This window comes from Haliotis cracherodii, unplaced genomic scaffold (genome assembly GCF_022045235.1).
Source record: "Haliotis cracherodii isolate W230 unplaced genomic scaffold, xgHalCrac1.p SCAF_14, whole genome shotgun sequence".
NCBI lineage: Eukaryota > Metazoa > Mollusca > Gastropoda > Lepetellida > Haliotidae > Haliotis > Haliotis cracherodii.
Window position 1 is genome coordinate 11,113,363 of NW_027266269.1, and position 15,260 is coordinate 11,128,622.

General features: G+C 41.3%; 2 protein-coding genes across 2 annotated transcripts in view; both read left to right on the forward strand.

The window, feature by feature from the left end:
- Nucleotides 1-243: 243 nt before the first annotated feature.
- Nucleotides 244-3,073, forward strand: LOC139460216 (spidroin-2-like). The gene is made up of 4 exons (XM_071241724.1): nucleotides 244-263; nucleotides 866-1,360; nucleotides 2,009-2,932; nucleotides 2,998-3,073. Exons 1-4 carry the CDS (start codon nucleotides 244-246, stop codon nucleotides 3,071-3,073), a joined length of 1,515 nt encoding a protein of 504 aa, XP_071097825.1.
- Nucleotides 3,002-15,260, forward strand: part of LOC139460217 (titin-like) — a 109,313-nt gene continuing 97,054 nt past the window's right edge. The window contains exons 1-2 of the mRNA XM_071241725.1: nucleotides 3,002-3,172; nucleotides 5,740-5,861. Of these exons, the coding sequence (XP_071097826.1) occupies nucleotides 3,076-3,172; nucleotides 5,740-5,861 (219 nt within the window). The 5' untranslated portion in view covers nucleotides 3,002-3,075. The remainder of the gene's footprint in view (nucleotides 3,173-5,739; nucleotides 5,862-15,260) is intronic.

Below are 15,260 nucleotides of genomic sequence, written 5' to 3' on the forward strand. Positions count from 1 at the left end.
TGTAAATAATCGAGTCTGGACCATACAATCCAGTGATTGATATCATGAGCATTGATCCACGCAATTGGGATCGATGACATGCATCAACAAAGTCAGCGAGCCTGACCACCCGATCCCGTTAGTTGCCTCTTACGACAAGCATAGTCGCCTTTTACGGCAAGTATGGGTTGCTGAAGACCTATTCTACCCCGGATCTTCACGGGTCCCCTTTTGATTAAGAAGGTAACTCACACACATACTTGTATGTCTGATGATGGGTTCTGGTGAGATCAGGTTCTGTCTCATTATTCAATTTCATAAGTAATTTCATTGACATCAGAACCATATTGCAATCAAAAGAAAAAGCATTAAAACACTTTACATCTTGGAATTCTTTGTCAATAATTGAAAATAAGATTACTGGATGATGAGAACAGTTGATAACAAATAGTTTGATTATCATGATTATCACTGCTCATCAGTTCTTGGGTTTTCACTTTGTTCCCCAATGTAAGAAATAATCAAGTCAGGCAAACCACAACAATAGAGTTGTTTGGTCTGTTGGTTTGTTGTCTAGCGCCGCAATCAACAATATTCCAGCTATATGACGGCAATCTGTAAGTAATTGAGTCTGGACCAGACAATCTAGTGATTGATATCATGAGCATCGACCCACGCAATCAGGATCGATGACATGCATCAACCAAGTCAGCGAGCCTGACCACCCGATCCCGTTAGTCGCCTCTTACGACAAGCAAAGTCACCTTTTACGGCAAGCATGGGTTGCTGAAGACCTATTCTACCCCGGACTCATGGGTCTCACCATTAGGGAACAAAGACAGCCTATCAGCTAACTCACTGACCATCTGATCCAATTACTATCTAGCAAGGGTTTGTTTGGTAATGGTCCATCTTGTAAGGATCCGTCTGGTAAGGGTCCATCTAGCAAGGGTCTGTTTGGTAAGGATCCATCTATCAAGGGTCTGTTTGGTAATGGTCCATCTTGTAAGGATCCGTCTGGTAAGGGTCCATCTAGCAAGGGTTTGTTTGGTAATGGTCCATCTTGTAAGGATCCGTCTGGTAAGGATCCATCTAGCAAGGGTTTGTTTGGTAATGGTCCATCTTGTAAGGATCCGTCTGGTAAGGGTCCATCTAGCAAGGGTCTGTTTGGTAATGGTCCATCTTGTAAGGACCTGTCTGGTAAGGGTCCATCTAGCAAGGGTCTGTCTGGTAACGGTCCATCTAGCAAGGGTCTGTTTGGTAAATGTCCATCTAGCAATGGTCTGTTTGGTAAATGTCCATCTAGCAAGGGTCTGTTTGGTCAGGGTCCATCTTGCAAGGGTATGTTTGGTCAGGGTCCATCTTGCAAGGGTCTTGTTTGGTAAGAGTCCATCTAGCAAGGGTCTGTTTGTTAAGGGTCCATGTAGCAAGGGTCTGTTTGGTCAGGGTCCATGTAGCAAGTGTCTGTTTGGTCAGGGTCCATGTAGCAAGGGTCTGTTTGGTCAGGGTCCATGTAGCAAGGGTCTGTTTAGTAAGAGTCCATCTAGCAAGGGTCTGTTTGGTAAGGGTCCATCTAGCAAGGGTCTGTTTGGTAAGGATCCATGTAGCTAAGGGTCTGTTTGGTCAGGGTCCATCTTGCAAGGGTCTGTTTGGTAAGGGTCCATCTTGTAAGGATCCGTCTGGTAAGGGTCCATGTAGCAAGGGTCTGTTTGGTAAGAGTTAATCTAGCAAGGGTCTGTTTGGTAAGGATCCATGTAGCAAGGGTCTGTTTGGTCAGGGTCCATCTTGCAAGGGTCTGTTTGGTCAGGGTCCATCTTGCAAGGGTCTTGTTTCGTAAGAGTCCATCTAGCAAGGGTCTGTTTGTTAAGGGTCCATGTAGCAAGGGTCTGTTTGGTAAGGGTCCATGTAGCAAGGGTCTGTTTGGTAAGGATCCATGTAGCAAGGGTCTGTTTGGTCAGGGTCCATGTAGCTAGGGTCTGTTTGGTAAGAGTCCATCTATCAAGGGTCTGTTTGGTAAGGGTCCATCTAGCAAGGGTCTGTTTGGTAAGGATCCATGTAGCAAGGGTCTGTTTGGTCAGGGTCCATCTTGCAAGGGTCTGTTTGGTAAGGGTCCATCTTGTAAGGATCCGTCTGGTAAGGGTCCATGTAGCAAGGGTCTGTTTGGTAAGAGTCCATCTAGCAAGGGTCTGTTTGGTAAGGATCCATGTAGCAAGGGTCTGTTTGGTCAGGGTCCATCTTGCAAGGGTCTGTTTGGTAAGGGTCCATGTAGCAAGGGTCTGTTTGGTAAGTGTCCATCTAGCAAGGGTCTGTTTGGTCAGGGTCCATCTAGCAAGGGTCTGTTTGGTCAGGGTCCATCTTGCAAGGGTCTGTTTGGTAAGAGTCCATCTAGCAAGGGTCTGTTTGGTCAGGGTCCATCTTGCAAGGGTCTGTTTGGTAAGGGTCCATCTAGCAAGGGTCTGTTTGGTAAGGGTCCATGTAGCAAGGGTCTGTTTGGTAAGGGTCCATGTAGCAAGGGTCTGTTTGGTAAGGATCCATGTAGCAAGGGTCTGTTTGGTCAAAATCCATCTTGCAAGGGTCTGTTTGGTAAGGGTCCATCTAGCAAGGGTCTGTTTGGTAAGGGTCCATCTAGCACGGGTCTGTTTGGTAAGGGTCCATCTAGCAAGGGTCTGTTTGGTAAGGGTCCATCTAGCAAGGGTCTGTTTGGTCAGGGTCCATCTTGCAAGGGTCTGTTTGGTAAGGGTCCATCTAACAAGGGTCTGTTTGGTAAGGGTCCATCTTGCAAGGGTCTGTTTGGTAAGGGTCCATCTAGCAAGGGTCTGTTTGGTAAGGGTCCATCTAACAAGGGTCTGTTTGGTCAGGGTCCATCTAGCAAGGGTCTGTTTGGTAAGTGTCCATCTAGCAAAGGTCTGTTTGGAAAGGATCCATGTAGCAAACGACTGTTTGGTAAGGATCAGTTTGTTAAGGGTGTAATCTCGGCAAGTCCATTGTTTGATATGTTTGTTGTATCGTGTGTTCCAGGATGTTTCGAGAAGCGAGAGAAGCTGACCCTGCTAACCACACCCACACCCGCTGCCTTCCGATGCTGCAGTGTTAGCGATGCTGGAGCTGACCACTGCAGGAAAAATCGCCTTGTTCCTCGCTGTCCCCACCACCTTTGTCCTGCTTTACTGGCTGCTGAACCACAGAGACGACGGTAAGCTGGGCCGAGGGAGTCTGTAGGGGTGAGTGAGTTGGGTTTAACGCCGCTTTTAACAGTATTCCAGTTATATCACGGCGTGTCAGCTTAATGTGGGAGGAAAGCCCGAAGTGATGCAGGTGATGTTTACCTCTTCGGTGAAACCACGAACACGGGTATGGTGTGACAAACCTAGAAACATAATCGGGGCGAACCGGGATTCGAACCCACAATCATACGTTTCTGGCGTGCCCAAGGGACGCAACTCTGCACAGCGAATCGCGGCGCCTTAGACGACTGGGCCACCCGTGCCCGCCAGTAGGGGAGAAACAATACATCGGTGAAGTGGTGCATCGTGAGTTTCCATGCGACGATATGATACACAGTACTTTATTTTGTATCGATACAAGAGGATACACTTGTTAAAGTAAATTACTTACTTGTTTAATGACCTATCATCCCCACCCCAGCGTTTGTGTCAGTCATATATTGTAAAATGTGTTGTAATTATCTTTTCAAGTTCACCACTAAAATAGCCGCTACGATAATGAATCAAAAGCTAGCTTTTCCTTTGGAAACTGCTCTGAAATATTTATAGTCAATTGGTCATGACCCATCTATCGTGATACGCATCGTGACCTTGCTGTATCATTTCACCCCTAGTAGTCAGGGAGTCAGTTTGACGTCACTCAGCTTTAAACAGTAGTTCAGTTACAGCATCGCCTGTAAGGTTGATGTGGACAGAAACCACTGTGTGATGCAGGTCTTTAAGATATGTCACTTTGTTTGTTTGTTTGTTTGTTTGTGTGTTTGTTTGTTACACCCCCGTTTACGAAGTAAATCGGGGTATATAGCGTTCCGTTCGTCCGTCCGTCCTTCCGTCCGAGCTTTTGTACAGCCCATATCTTTTTAACCATGCACCCTAGCTTCACCAAACTTGCTACACACATTAACCACAATGAGTACTTGTGCCTTTTGCTAGTTTGAAGATTCTGAACTTTTTAATTTTTGCCGTTTGCTTGGAAACATTAAGAAACTTAAACTTTTAGGGTAAGTGTTTTGTACGGCCCATATCTTTTTAACCATGCATCCTAGCTTCATCAAACTTGCTACACACATTTACAACAGTGAGTACTTGTGCCTTTTGCTAGTTTGAAGATTCTGAATTTTTTTATTTTTGTCGTTTCCATGGAATCATGGTGAAACATAAATTTTGGGTAGAGTTTTTGTACGATCCATGTTTACAATATTATGTATCCTAGCTTCAGCAAACTTGCTACATTAACCACTATGATTGTTTTTTATCTTTTATAAGATTCTGAAAGTTTTCACTTTTGCTGTTTTCATAGAAACATAATGGAATTTAGAAATTTTGATGACTGGTTTATTTTCCAAAATTGTTTCCATACATGTAGATCATCATAAGTATCTGTGCTTTGTGTTAGTTTGAATTTATGAATTCTTTACCATATCTGTTAAGGCTGGATGGAAATTATTAATTTATTGATTTTCTTATATGATATTGTTCCGTTTGTTATGTTTTTATATCAACAATTTTTGGTCCTTTTGATAATTCTTCTTATGTATCTCCTCAATCAAATTTTTATTTAAAGGTGTTCATGGTGATCTACTTCCTTGTAGTGAACACTGGTAACATGGGAGATTTGAGGTGGGTGGGGGGGGGGGGGGGGAGGGGGTCAATTGTCACTGGAACTCAATCTTAGTTTTTAAAACATTGAAGTTAAAATCAGTTAGAAATATGTAATATTTCATTAATTAACAAACTATTTACTGTTTGTTGTTGACCAGCGGGGATAACGGGGGTATGTAAGCTTTGCTCACTTCTTTCTTGTTAACGCTGCGCTCAGCAATAATCCTGCTATATGACGGCAGTCTGTAAAAAATCAAGTCTGGACCAGACTATCAAGTGATTGACATTTTGAGCATCGATCCACTTGGGATACGATGACATGCATCAACCAAGTCAGCGAGCCTGACATTCCGTTCCAGTTAGTCGCCTCTTACGACAAGCATAGTCGCCTCTTACGACAAGCATAGTCGCCTCTTACGACAAGCATAGTCGCCTCTTACGACAAGCATAGTCGCCTCTTACGACAAGCATAGTCGCCTCCACTTTGGTGAAACCTACAACAGGCATTGTGCTGACAAGATTGGAAACATGATTAGGGTGACCGGGATTTGTACCCCTAATCGTAGGTTTCTGGCGTGCCTAAGGATCACAACAGCCAAGGTCTACAGCACAGTAAAAGTCCCAGTTAGGAATTAAAAGTTTCACATTTCAGCCTATGTTAATCACTCTATATTAAGTAAAGAAAAGATAGAGTTTTTGCATTCAGTTAGTTTGTTTCAGTCAATGATATTGTTTTTGTAGGAAAGCGGTGTGTGTTGTATTGCCAAAGATTCAGCCTGTGATGTTGTTGATTCAGAAAATGATTTCATTGATTTCAGACGAGGGTTATTTATGTCAGATGATGCCTGGTTCAGATGATGTTGTTTGTTTCAGTAGAAGTGATGTTTGATTTTCAGATGATGTTGTTTGTTCCACATAATGTTGTTTGTTTCAGACGATGATGATCTGCTCTCTGCATCCCAAGTTACCACATCACGTCAAACCGTTATCGAGGTTAAAGTCCCCCGAGCAGCTGTTGGTTCAGTGATTGGACGGCAGGGAGCTAATATAAAACAGGTAAGAAAGTCTGTTATATAGGTTGTTTTGTCAAAGATGCCTGGCGCCGTTGTGGCCAGTTGGGTGTTTTTGTCATCTGATCCCTTTTGGTGACAAACTGTATTTGATTTGGGAAATTCTACTGGTTTTCACATTTTCAGACCCATTGAGATAGAAATGGGGTTGCAATCAAGATTATTTCACACATATATCGACCTAGGGGTTGGAGTGGGCAAGTGGTCAAAAGTGACAGGCTAGCAAGACCCAGGTGCTGAGATCCTATCCCGCTAGAGACCGGGTTGTTATTCAGACTTGGGACCAACAATGTTTACATGTCCTTACAGTGTTGTCACTACCCCCATGTACAGTACATACACCCTGTGCACTGAAAAGAACCCACTTGTCCAATGGTAGATGACCAGATGGTGGAAACACGTGAAAAACAGGCACCCGAAACCCAAGTGTCAAAACGTGTGGTGTGACCCTGGGCAAGTCATTAACCGTATTCGACGTAATAAGCGCCCCGCTCTAATAAGCACCCATGGCGATATTTGCTAATATATTGGCTAGTGAACAATCCCAATTCCTTCCGATTGATCAATGTACACAAGACTTATTTATTCGCGTATAGCACACACTCTTGTGTTATATGCACCCTTAATTATGGGCAATTAAATTCTGGAAAAATAAATCTGTCGTGTATAATACACACAGACTTTTCTTTTGTATCATTTCAGGCTGTCATCATAAACCACAAAATTTACGATCTTTCAACTCTGTTGTTTTTCACCAAAATTTAATTCGAATAAGAGCCCCCTATTTCTAATTTTGAGAGCGCCCTGGGCGCTTATTATGTCGAATACGGTAGTTCAAATGTGTTTCTGTTCACCCAGCAGGGAATGGGTATCAGATATGTTGGCTGGTTGGGTATGTATACTCCCCAGGGAGTTGAGAATGATAACTGGAATCCAAACTTGTCCACTGGTCGGGGAACAAATAAAACCACATTTGAGCAGATAATTGTACCTGGATACCTGCGCTGTATATAAATGTATAATCTGAGTTTGTCAGTCGTTAGTTTATTCCCTTATAGGATTCCAGGTTAGAATAGGTCCACAGACTGCCTATCCTGGTCAAAAGAAACACAATCCCGTGAAGATCTGGGGTAGAAAAGGTCTTCAGCAACCCATGCTTGCCGTAAAAGGTGACAATGCTTGTCGTAAGAGGCGACAAAGGGGATCAGCTGGTCAGGCTCGCTGACTTGGTTGATGCTTGTCATCGTATCCGAATTGCTTAGATCGATGTTCATGATGTCCATCACTAGATTGACTGGTCCAGACTTGATTGTTTACAGTCAGCCGTCATATAGCTGAAATATTGCTGAATGCGACTTGAAACAACAAACCAACAAACAAATCATAAGATAAGGCTTAACTGATCAGGTTAATCGTGTATCATCATAACCCAATCACTGGATTGTCTGGATTTGATTATTTACAGACTTTCACCAAATAGCTGGAATATGCAATCTCATGAAACTCAGATCTTAGTTCTCGCTATCGCTAAACAAAGATCTGAGGACATCCCATCACGGGTCCTGTCAGAACGACCTTTCACCCAACCAATCAAAGCATCGCTTACCAGATCTTGAAAATGACAATACGTTTTCTAATCATGCGACCTCAAAAACGTTAACACTGGGTATTCTGAATGACAGTTACGGCCCGTACGACTGATTCTGTCAAAATTATTGTCTTTCTCTTACTTGCTTGGGATGAACATTTGAACGGAGGAGGCGTTGCACAGTACATGGGAAGCACTGCCATACAGTCGCAACCATATATTAGACATTCCAGAATGTTCCTTTGTTCAGTTTTTAAAATTTTAGTCGAGGACTGTGTCAACATATTTTAGATCACAAGTTGTGCCCCTTGTGATGAAAATGTGATATGAGACATATTCCAGCGGTAAATCACTTTCATATTAAGGTTTACCAGTCGTAGATGTTGATTTTGTGAAACCCTGACTGGGCTATCGATATATGTGATAGTCCAATCATATTTAGCACAGGAAAGTGGGCTTGATGTGGCAAGGGTGGAAACAAGACTTTGATAAAAAGGCTTCTGGATGCTCTTGCCTCGGGAAGATGACAGGCACAGTGACCAAGAAAATTCAATATGATTCTGAAACAATCACCTCCCAAAATATTCTCAGAAGTCATTTAATTTTTTTCTTCTAATTTCTGTATATATTAAAATAAATACAGAAATTAGAAGAAAAAAATTAAATTCAGTCAGTTGGATTTACATACACCACTAGAAATAAGGTCTTAGAGAATGTGAGCAATACTTGAATGGGTTAGGCGTGATGCATCTCCACCTCTTGTGGCATGGGTGTGGGTGTTTGACATTTGCCTGGCTTGTCTGGAACAACAGCAGGCAGCCTGGCAGGGTGAGGGGGGACTTGTGGGGATATACTCGGCGTATTGTGTGAGCAAGTGAATCAGAATGTGCACTGCGTGGAGGCCTCAACGTGGCAGTTGTAGGGGCCACAGGTTGGAGCAAAGTCACCTCTGTGTAACGGGAAAATAAATGTGTTATAACAGAGATATAGGTTGAATCTGTTTTAGTATAACAGAGATGTAGGTTGAATGTGTTATAACAGATACAGGTAGAATGTGTTATAACAGATACAGGTTGAATGTGTTATAACAAATACAGGTTGAATGTGTTATAACAGATATAGGTTGAATGTGTTAGAGTATAACAGATATAGGTTGAATGTGTTATAACAGATATAGGTTGAATGTGTTATAACAGATCTAGATTGAATGTGTTATAGTAAAACAGAGATATAGGTTGAATGTGTTATAGTATAACATAGATATGGGTTGAATGTGTTATAACAGAGATATAGGTTGAATGTGTTATAGTATAACAGAGATATGGGTTGAATGTGTTATAACAGAGATATAGGTTGAATGTGTTATAGTATAACAGAGATATGGGTTGAATGTGTTATAACAGAGATATAGGTTGAATGTCTTATAGTATAACAGATATAGGTTGAATGTGTTATAACAGATATAGGTTGAATCTGTTAGAGTATAACAGATATAGGTTGAATGTGTTATAACAGAGATATAGGTTGAATGTGTTATAGTATAACAGAGATATGGGTTGAATGTGTTATAACAGAGATATAGGTTGAATGTGTTATAGTATAACAGAGATATGGGTTGAATGTGTTATAACAGAGATATAGGTTGAATGTCTTATAGTATAACAGTGATATAGGTTGAATGTGTTATAACAGAGATTTAGGTTGAATCTGTTATAGTATAACAGAGATATAGGTTGAGTGTGTTATAGTATAACAGAGATATAGGTTGAGTGTGTTATAGTATAACAGAGATATAGGTTGAGTGTGCTATAGTATAAGAGAGATATAGGTTGAATGTGCTATAGTATAAGAGAGATATAGATTGAATCTGCTATAGTATAGCAGAGAAATAGGTTGAATGTGCTATAGTATAACAGAGATATAGGTTGAATGTGCTATGGTATAAGAGAGATATAGGTTGAATGTGCTATATATCACAGAGATATAGGTTCAATGTGTTACAGTATAACAGATAAATAGGTTTAATGTGTTAAAGTATAACAGAGATATAGGTTGAATGTGCTATAGTAAAACAGAGATATAGGTTGAATGTGCTATGGTATAAGAGAGATATAGGTTGAATGTGCTATATATCACAGAGATATAGGTTCAATGTGTTACAGTATAACAGATAAATAGGTTTAATGTGTTAAAGTATAACAGAGATATAGGTTGAATGTGCTATAGTATAACAGAGATATAGGTTGAATGTGTTAAAGTATAACAGAGATATAGGTTGAATGTGCTATAGTATAACAGAGATATAGGTTGAATGTGCTATAGTATAACAGAGATATAGGTTGAATGTGCTATATATCACAGAGATATAGGTTCAATGTGTTACAGTATAACAAATAAATAGGTTTAATGTGTTAAAGCATAACAGAGATGAAGGTTGAATGTGCTATAGTATAACAGAGAAATAGGTTGAATGTGCTATATAGTACATACAAATTATTGGTTAAAATGTCATGGTATAACAGATAAAGGTTCAATGTGTTTTGTTATAACAGAGTTACAGGGGTTAAAAATAACCATTGCCCGACGCCCGTGCCAAGTAAGATTTAGAAGTGGTGTGAGTGATATACGTTTACTGGCATGCCCGTGTGCAAGTATGACACACAAAATGAACTGGGTCAAGTTTCACGAGCATCTCATCATGTGCTGATATTGCAACTTTTTGCTAGCGTCTCAGACTTGCAATCTTATTTGCATACAGCTACACCAGTCAACCAATGAGATCAATACATGCTGATGTCAGGCAGGTCAACAACAACAACCAGACTTGTTTCACTGATAAATCGTAGCAACACTTTTGTATATGGCACACACTTTTTAAAAAGGTCAGTTGACTACATCTCTCTAAATTTGTACCGGTAATGTGAGGTAGATCTAGCTTTATCAGGATAGCTTTGATGAAATATTTGATGTGAATACATCTGTAGCGTCAAAGTGATATTAGCACCGTCACTTTAGTAGTGTGAGTGAGTTGGGTTTAACGCCGCTTTTAACAGTATTCCAGTTATATCATGGCGTGTCAGCTTAATGTGGGAGGAAAGCCCGAAGTGATGCAGGTCTCAGACGTTTACCACTTCGGTGAAACCGACGAGCAAGGGTAGGGTGCTGACAAACCTAGAAACATAATCGGGGCGAACTGGGATTCGAACCCACAATCATAGGTTTCTGGCATGCCCAAGGGACGCAACTCTATACAGCGAATCGCGACACCTGTGCCCCCCCGTCAGTTAGTAAGCTAGTGAAGGATAGAATGGCCTCATTTTGAGCATTTGAAAAGTCACAATGTTTCAGATGTACATTTCGAGTGTGTGTCATAAGCTCTATGTAGAAGTACAGTGATTGCATGCGGCTGATGTCATGTGACATCGCCATTGTCTGGGCCTACATCATGTACAGTAAACTACGGTTATAACGAACACGCTTATAACGAACTGACGGATATAACGAACTATTTGCTGTAGTTATGCTGTATATATGCTTATAATGAACTACGGTTATAACAAGCTAAAAAAAGTAGTCCCTTTGAGTTCGTTATAACCGTAGTTTACTTTTCATGCAAAACTGTCATGAGAGCGTAACAAAATTTCTTATGTGCCCCATTGTTACTGTTAATCCTCCACTGTTAATCCTCCACTGTTAATCCTCTACTGTTAATCCTCCACCTACTATATATATTCTGTCCTAGGTCCCTCACTCAGTCTTGCTTGACAATGGTATAAGGATCTATACCAAAATGTTGCTCTTTACAGTATTAAAGAAGTCGTTAGCGTGTCTCGGTATTTTATTTGATATCAGAGATACAGGCTCATGTGCAGTGATGTGGATTGCCAAATGATGGCCTTCTCCAGAAACAAAACACAACAATCGAAGGAAATCTCCACACAACTGAATATTAATTCATGAGACTAGCGGAGTATTCTAACACAGATCATATTTGATTCCCTGCCCAATATAGTCATGATGGCATTCCAGAGACTCGCGCTCACGTTTTGTCTATTTCCAATTACGAACCAGTTCTTCCGTTAAATGTCAGGGCTGCTGAAGATGAGAGATCGTGATGCTGTGCTTACCGTTCCCATTTTGTAAGAATCGGTGATGCTTATGTTGGCATTTCTTATGTGCCCCATTGAAGGTGTGTGCGTGTGCCTTGAATTATTTGTGTAAACAATACCCTTGTCTGCACCTAAAAACAGCCTCACGGACATGTGGCTTGAATCTGTAGCATCATGTATTTGATGGGACTTGAAATGTACGTGCTATTGACCAGCGCTTACTGCCTTGCGGTGTGAACAGACATATAGCCCACCTATAGCATTGGGTGTGATGAACACCTGCTGTAGTAAGGGCTAATGCAAATTGTCACGTATTATCAAGATAAGAGATTTGGTTTTGTTTGTATTTGAAAAATAACAAAAGTATTTTGAATTTTAACCAAGTCACAAAATCGTGGGAAAGGTAGAGCAGTGATAAAACCTTCTTTTTTTTAATGTGCTTGTTTGTTGTTTAACGACGCACTCATCAATATTCCAACTATATGACGGCGGTCTGTAAATAATCAAGTCTGGACCAGACAATCCAGTTGCTAAAAGCGGGGTAAAACGATACGCACTCACTCAAAACATTGTTTAAATTGTTTCTTCTGTTTGCTTTTATATGCCGCACTCACCAATATTCCAGGTAACTATGAATATATAATCCAGTCTGGACTAGACAATCCAGTGATTGACATAATGAGCATCGATCCACGCAATTGGGATACAATGACATGCATCAACCAAGTCAAATACCCACTATTATCAAACTATCTTTTTCAAAAGGGGGGCACGGATGGCCCAGTTGTCTAAGGCGCCGTGATTCGCTGTGTTGCGCAGAGTTGCGTCCCTTGGACACGCCAGAAACCTATGATTGTGGGTTCGAATCCCGGTTCACCCCGATTATGTTTCTAGGTTTGTCACCACCATACCCGTGCTCGTGGGTTTTACCGAAGTGGTAATCGTCTGAGACCTGCATCACTTCAGGCTTTCCTCCCACATTAAGCTGACACGCCGTGTGTAACTGGAATACTGTTAAAAGCAGCGTTAAACCCAACTCACTCACTCACTCTTCGTTGCCTTTGTGTTTCCTGAGGACCAATTCTAACCCAGATCTTCACTGGGTACCGTGCCTTTAGGAAGTAATGAAATATTAAAGTTCGACTTAGTAATTCGCCAAACCAGATTACCAATTTATTTTCCCTCTAAAAAGTTGGAAATATTACCAGAATAATCCATAACATTGATTTGCCAGCAAAATTTTGTCAAGAGGTAAAGTGAACCTGAATGTACCAGTACTCTTTAAAAAAATCAACAAACTATTTTTTTAGAACTTGCTTCAACATTTTAAAGGTTTCCTCACCTTTGGAGGCCAAATTATTGTCTCTCTGCGTCCTTGATGGTTTCCATTGTTTACGTTTGCGTGAACAGGTCATAAACAATGAACACTGCACTTGAAGCCTTAACCTGTTCACAGCTATTTCCTTCATGTGTGAGTACTTGAACCTTGTGTTTTCGTCTTCAAGTCATATCATCCATGTGGCTATCATTCTTCAACCTCAAGTATGTTTTCAATAAGATAATTTTGTGTTACGATTGAAAATGTGGCATTTGAAAGGTTAGTCATTTTATTTTTTTTAAGCCCATATTGTATGAGGGGGACAGACTTAATGGATCGTGTTGTATTGCTTGATGAGTTGATTAATAGCATATCAATACACCCTGACGTTGTGGGTTGTGCTCATGATATCAGTCACTGGTTCATCTGGTCCAAACTTGATTATTTACGAGTTGTCAACATATTGTTTGAATATTGGTGAGTGTGAACTACAGACAAATATGTAAATGTGTGCCTGCTAAAGATATGTGCCGTTTTTCGGTGTTTTTCAAATAATGTTTAATGTCAAATTTCTCTACCACAATGCTAATATATTCTCAAATTCAGAGTTAAAAATCAAGAGGTCCGAGGGCCAAGACACATTTTATGTGGAATATTTCCTATTTCATACAGTGATATGTTAGTGTTTAATAATGACCGTTTCCTACAGATGTACCCTTTCTGTGACTGTAGAATATGTTTGTTTGTTTAATTTTTGTTTTATGCCGCATTCAGCAATATTCCAGCTACATCATTGCGGTCTGTAAATAATCGAGTCTGGACCAGACAATCCAGTGATTGACAACATGAGCATCAATCCACGCAATTGGGATCGATGACATCCATCAACCAAGTCAGCGAGTCTGACCACCCGCTCCCGTTAGTCGCCTCTTACGACAAGCATAGTCGCCATTTTATGGCAAGCATGGGTTGCTGAAGACCTATTCTACCCAGGTACTGTAGTATTTGGGATTCAGTAAGGTGGAGAGTTGCCACTGTGCCACATGGGGGCACGGGTGGCCCAGTCGTCTAAGGCCCTGTGATTGGCTGTGCAGAGTTGCGTCCCTTGGGCATGCCAGAAACCTATGATTGTGGGTTCGAATCCCGGTTCTCCCCGATTATGTTTCTAGGTTTGTCAGCACCATACCCGTGCTCGTGGGTTTCACGGAAGTGGTAAACGTCTGAGACCTGCATCACTTCGGGCTTTCCTCCCACATTAAGCTGACACGCCGTGATATAACTGGAATACTGTTAAAAGCAGCTTTACACCCAACTCACTCACTCACTGTGCCACATCAATCAGAATAGATGCTAGCCTCTAATAGACGCAGGGTCAAAGTCCCTGCCGTCTACTACAATAAATATGGTAGATATGTTAAGGGCTCATTTATAAGTGGCTGTGATTTTGACTGTAGATCTATCGTCATTTTGATTGGTTGTTGATTTCAAGCTCATGATACCCGTGAAGATCTGGGTTAGAATTGATCTTCAGCATCCTATGCTTGTTGTAAGAGGCGACTAATGGGATCGGGTGGGTCAGGCTCGCTGACTTGGTTGATGCATGTCATCCTTCCCAATTGCATGGATCGATGCTCATGTTGTCAATCACTGGATTGTCTGGTCCAGACTTGATTATTTACAGACTGCTGCCATATAGATGAATATTCCTGGTTAGAACTGATCCTCAGCATCCCATGCTTGTTATAAGAGGCGACAAACGGGATCGGGTGGTCAGGCTCGCTGACTTGGTATCCCAATTGTGTAGATAGATGCTCATGATGTCGATCACTGGATTTGTTGTCCAGACTTGATTATTTACAGACTGCTGCCATATAGATGAATATTCCTGGTTAGGACTGATCCTCAGCATCCCATGCTTGTTATAAGAGGCGACAAACGGGATCGGGTGGTCAGGCTCGCTGACTTGGTATCCCAATTGTGTAGACCGATGCTCATGATGTCGATCACTGGATTTCTTGTCCAGACTTGATTATTTACAGACTGTTGCCATGGAGATGGAATATTCCTGAGTGCAGCGTTAAAAAACCAAACAAACAAGTCAAGGACATGTATCTGAGAAATTCTGTGCTAAAAATAGATCCAAATTATCACAAAGCGTCAGTGTACAAATCAGATTATATCTAAAACATATACGCCTTGGTATATATCCATGCTGCTGCCATCTGGCAACAATAGATGTTAATTTCTCATGAAATAAACACTGCTGGTATGAAATGTGCAACATATTTCCCAGAATTCTCCCTGCTTCCTTGACCAGGAATCGTGTAGACGGCAAGCTGCCGGCGCCGTGCCAGGACAAATAGATTACTC

What these genes read in the sequence shown, in the direction of transcription:
- LOC139460216 (XM_071241724.1), top strand. Translation starts at nt 244, where the DNA reads ATGTCTGATGATGGGTTCTG. An exon ending in ATGTCTGATGATGGGTTCTG is followed by an intron (nt 264 to 865) that starts GTGAGATCAGGT and finishes ATTACTATCTAG; the next exon opens with CAAGGGTTTGTTTGGTAATG. An exon ending in CGACTGTTTGGTAAGGATCA is followed by an intron (nt 2,933 to 2,997) that starts GTTTGTTAAGGG and finishes CGTGTGTTCCAG; the next exon opens with GATGTTTCGAGAAGCGAGAG.